The sequence below is a fragment of the Babylonia areolata genome, chromosome 25 (genome assembly GCF_041734735.1).
Source record: "Babylonia areolata isolate BAREFJ2019XMU chromosome 25, ASM4173473v1, whole genome shotgun sequence".
NCBI lineage: Eukaryota > Metazoa > Mollusca > Gastropoda > Neogastropoda > Buccinidae > Babylonia > Babylonia areolata.
In genome coordinates, this window is record NC_134900.1 from 29692370 (window position 1) to 29694869 (window position 2500).

Genomic DNA, 2500 nt, shown 5'->3' on the forward strand with positions numbered 1-2500 from the left:
TTGTTAATGAAGGTTGTCCTCCAGACCACAGTTATTGTTCATTTTAAGATCGAATCCTACTTTGCAAATGGCAAAGAAAACGCAGGTCATTCGATCGCAAAGGAATAACTGATCGGTGCTTTACGGGCGCAATAGCGGAATGGTTTTAAAGTGTTGGACTGTCAATCTGAGGGTCCCGGGTTCGAATCAAGGTGATGGCGCCTGGTGGGTAAAGGGTGGAGATTTTTCCGATCTCCAAGGTCAACATATGTGCAGACCTGCTTGTGCCTGAACCCCCTTCGTGTGTATACGTAAGCAGAGAGTCAAATACACACGTTTAATATCCTGTAATCCATGTCAGCGCTCGGTGGGTTATGGAAGCAAGAATATACCCAGCATGCACCCCCCCGAAAACGGAGTATGGCTGCGTACATGGCGGGGTATAAACGGTCATACACGTAAAAGCCCACTCGTGTACATACGAGTGAACGTGGGAGTTGCAGCTCACGAGCGAAGAAGAAGAAGTTAAAAGCAGAAGGTGCTTTTGATGAATAGCTGATTGGACAGTACCCATATTGATAAGAATCAAAGAACAGCAAGAAACATGTCTTTGTAAGCGAACTCTGTATGCATTTTTGCTAGCTCTTCTTCAGATGCTGTATTACTACTATGCAATATAAGTAATATATATATATATATATATATGTGTGTGTGTGTGTGTGTGTGTGTGTGTGTGTGTGTGTGTGTGTGTGTGCTCCGAGTATCAAAGATCAGTTACCCATCAATTATTCAATGCTGAGCAAGGTCAAGGTTTATTTGCTGACTTAAAAAAAATTTTTTAATTTTTTTTTTACTGGCGATGTTGATGTCTGTGCAGTTACCAATCAAAGATTTAACGCAGCGCAAATTAAGGATTCAGTTGCACAATTTTTTTTTTTACTGCTTTCATTTGTTGTATACGTAATTATCAACCAATGATTGAATGCAGCGCAACGACAGAGTTCATTGTGTTGCCTTTTTTTGTGAAAATGTTTTTCACTGCTTTCTTTTTATGTCTGCGCAATCACCAAATAATGATTCAGAGCAGTGCAGCGTTGTGGTTCATTTCGTTGCCTTAAAAGAAATCACTGGTTTCTTTGAAGCCTGCATAGTTATCAACTATCCCGTCGCCTTTTTTGTGCATTATTTTGATGTCTGCGCAGTTGTCAGCCAATGATTCAATACAGCGCAAAATCAGGGTTCTTATGCTTTCCTATTCATCGCTGCTATGTTTTCACGTTTAGGCAGTACCACTTCGTCAAACTGATATAGGAGAAACGACAGGTAAGGCAGTACCACTACGTCAAGTGATATAGTTTTGTGCACACAGGGCCAGGAGAAACGACAGGTGAGGCAGTACCACTACGTCAAGTGATATAGTTTTGTGCACACAGGGCCAGGAGAAACGAAAGGTGAGGCAGTACCACTACGTCAAGTGGATGGACCACGAGGTGCCCACCACCACCCCTCTCGTTGACTTCTGGCGTTACATCAGAGCACGTGCTCCCCGCACCCCAACTGCCCCGCCTCTCTTGGTGCACTGCAGGTGAGCAGTGATGCACGTTACTGTCAAATAAACCGTTTTTTCTGTTCGTTTGGTCATCGCCAGCGGAAAGTTGTATTTGATTGACTCATGCATGTACACAAATTGAGTCAATGTAATGGTCCTCTGTGTGTGTGTGTGTGTGTGGAGTTGTATTTCTTTCATACTGTGATTGGATTACTGCAGTGAGAGAATGCATAAACATCATAAGCTGATCCAAATTATATTTTCTGCTCATCACCCCAAATGAGTTTTTGTAGATCTACAGAAACACTGTGCTGGAGTATAAAGACATCTGGACAGTCTGTGCCACACTGGATCCACATTTTGCTATGTATTGAGCCAGAATATGTGTAGAGAAGCTATATATTCCTGTCTTTTCCATGACACTACCGCTCAGATACTCCAGAACACAAGTAGTGATCGCTGACTCATTTTTTCTTCAGTTGTAAATCATGTTGCCAACTGGAATTTCCATTGTGTTCATTGTAGTTAATTCAATACCCACTGTAACATACGTGCAAACAAACAACACGTTGATGGTTAAGTTGTTGCCATTCTGTGTGGTCCATCTAGAATTTATTTTCCATTTCTTTCAACTGGAGACAAGGATAAGAATGTTATACTGACTTAAAACCGCAGAGTAACGAAACGCTATTCTCTGTTCAGGCTGCGAACTGGTAACGACCCCAAAAAACATAAAATGAAATGTTCACGATCTGGAAATACAGTTCTACGCACCTCTTATTGGTATATGTGGAAAGAATGGTGTTTTTTCTCTGTGATTAATCAAAATTGTTGACAGACAAAAGTCTGTCCAGAGACATGGAATGGAACTGAGGTATGGAATTTAAAGCATGGTGCCTAAAACTTGGCATCCAAAGCATGGTATTTGAAATACGGTGTCTAGGGTATGATACCTAAAATATGGCGTTTAAA

The 2500-nt window shown here is 41.4% G+C and overlaps 1 protein-coding gene across 5 annotated transcripts in view; it reads left to right on the plus strand.

The window, feature by feature from the left end:
- Positions 1–2500, plus strand: part of LOC143299916 (uncharacterized) — a 113939-nt gene that overhangs the window by 96462 nt on the left and 14977 nt on the right. For all 5 annotated transcript variants that reach the window (XM_076613447.1, XM_076613449.1, XM_076613451.1 and 2 more), the window contains 2 exons: positions 1349–1366; positions 1431–1564. In XM_076613447.1, the coding sequence (XP_076469562.1) occupies positions 1349–1366; positions 1431–1564 (152 nt within the window). The remainder of the gene's footprint in view (positions 1–1348; positions 1367–1430; positions 1565–2500) is intronic.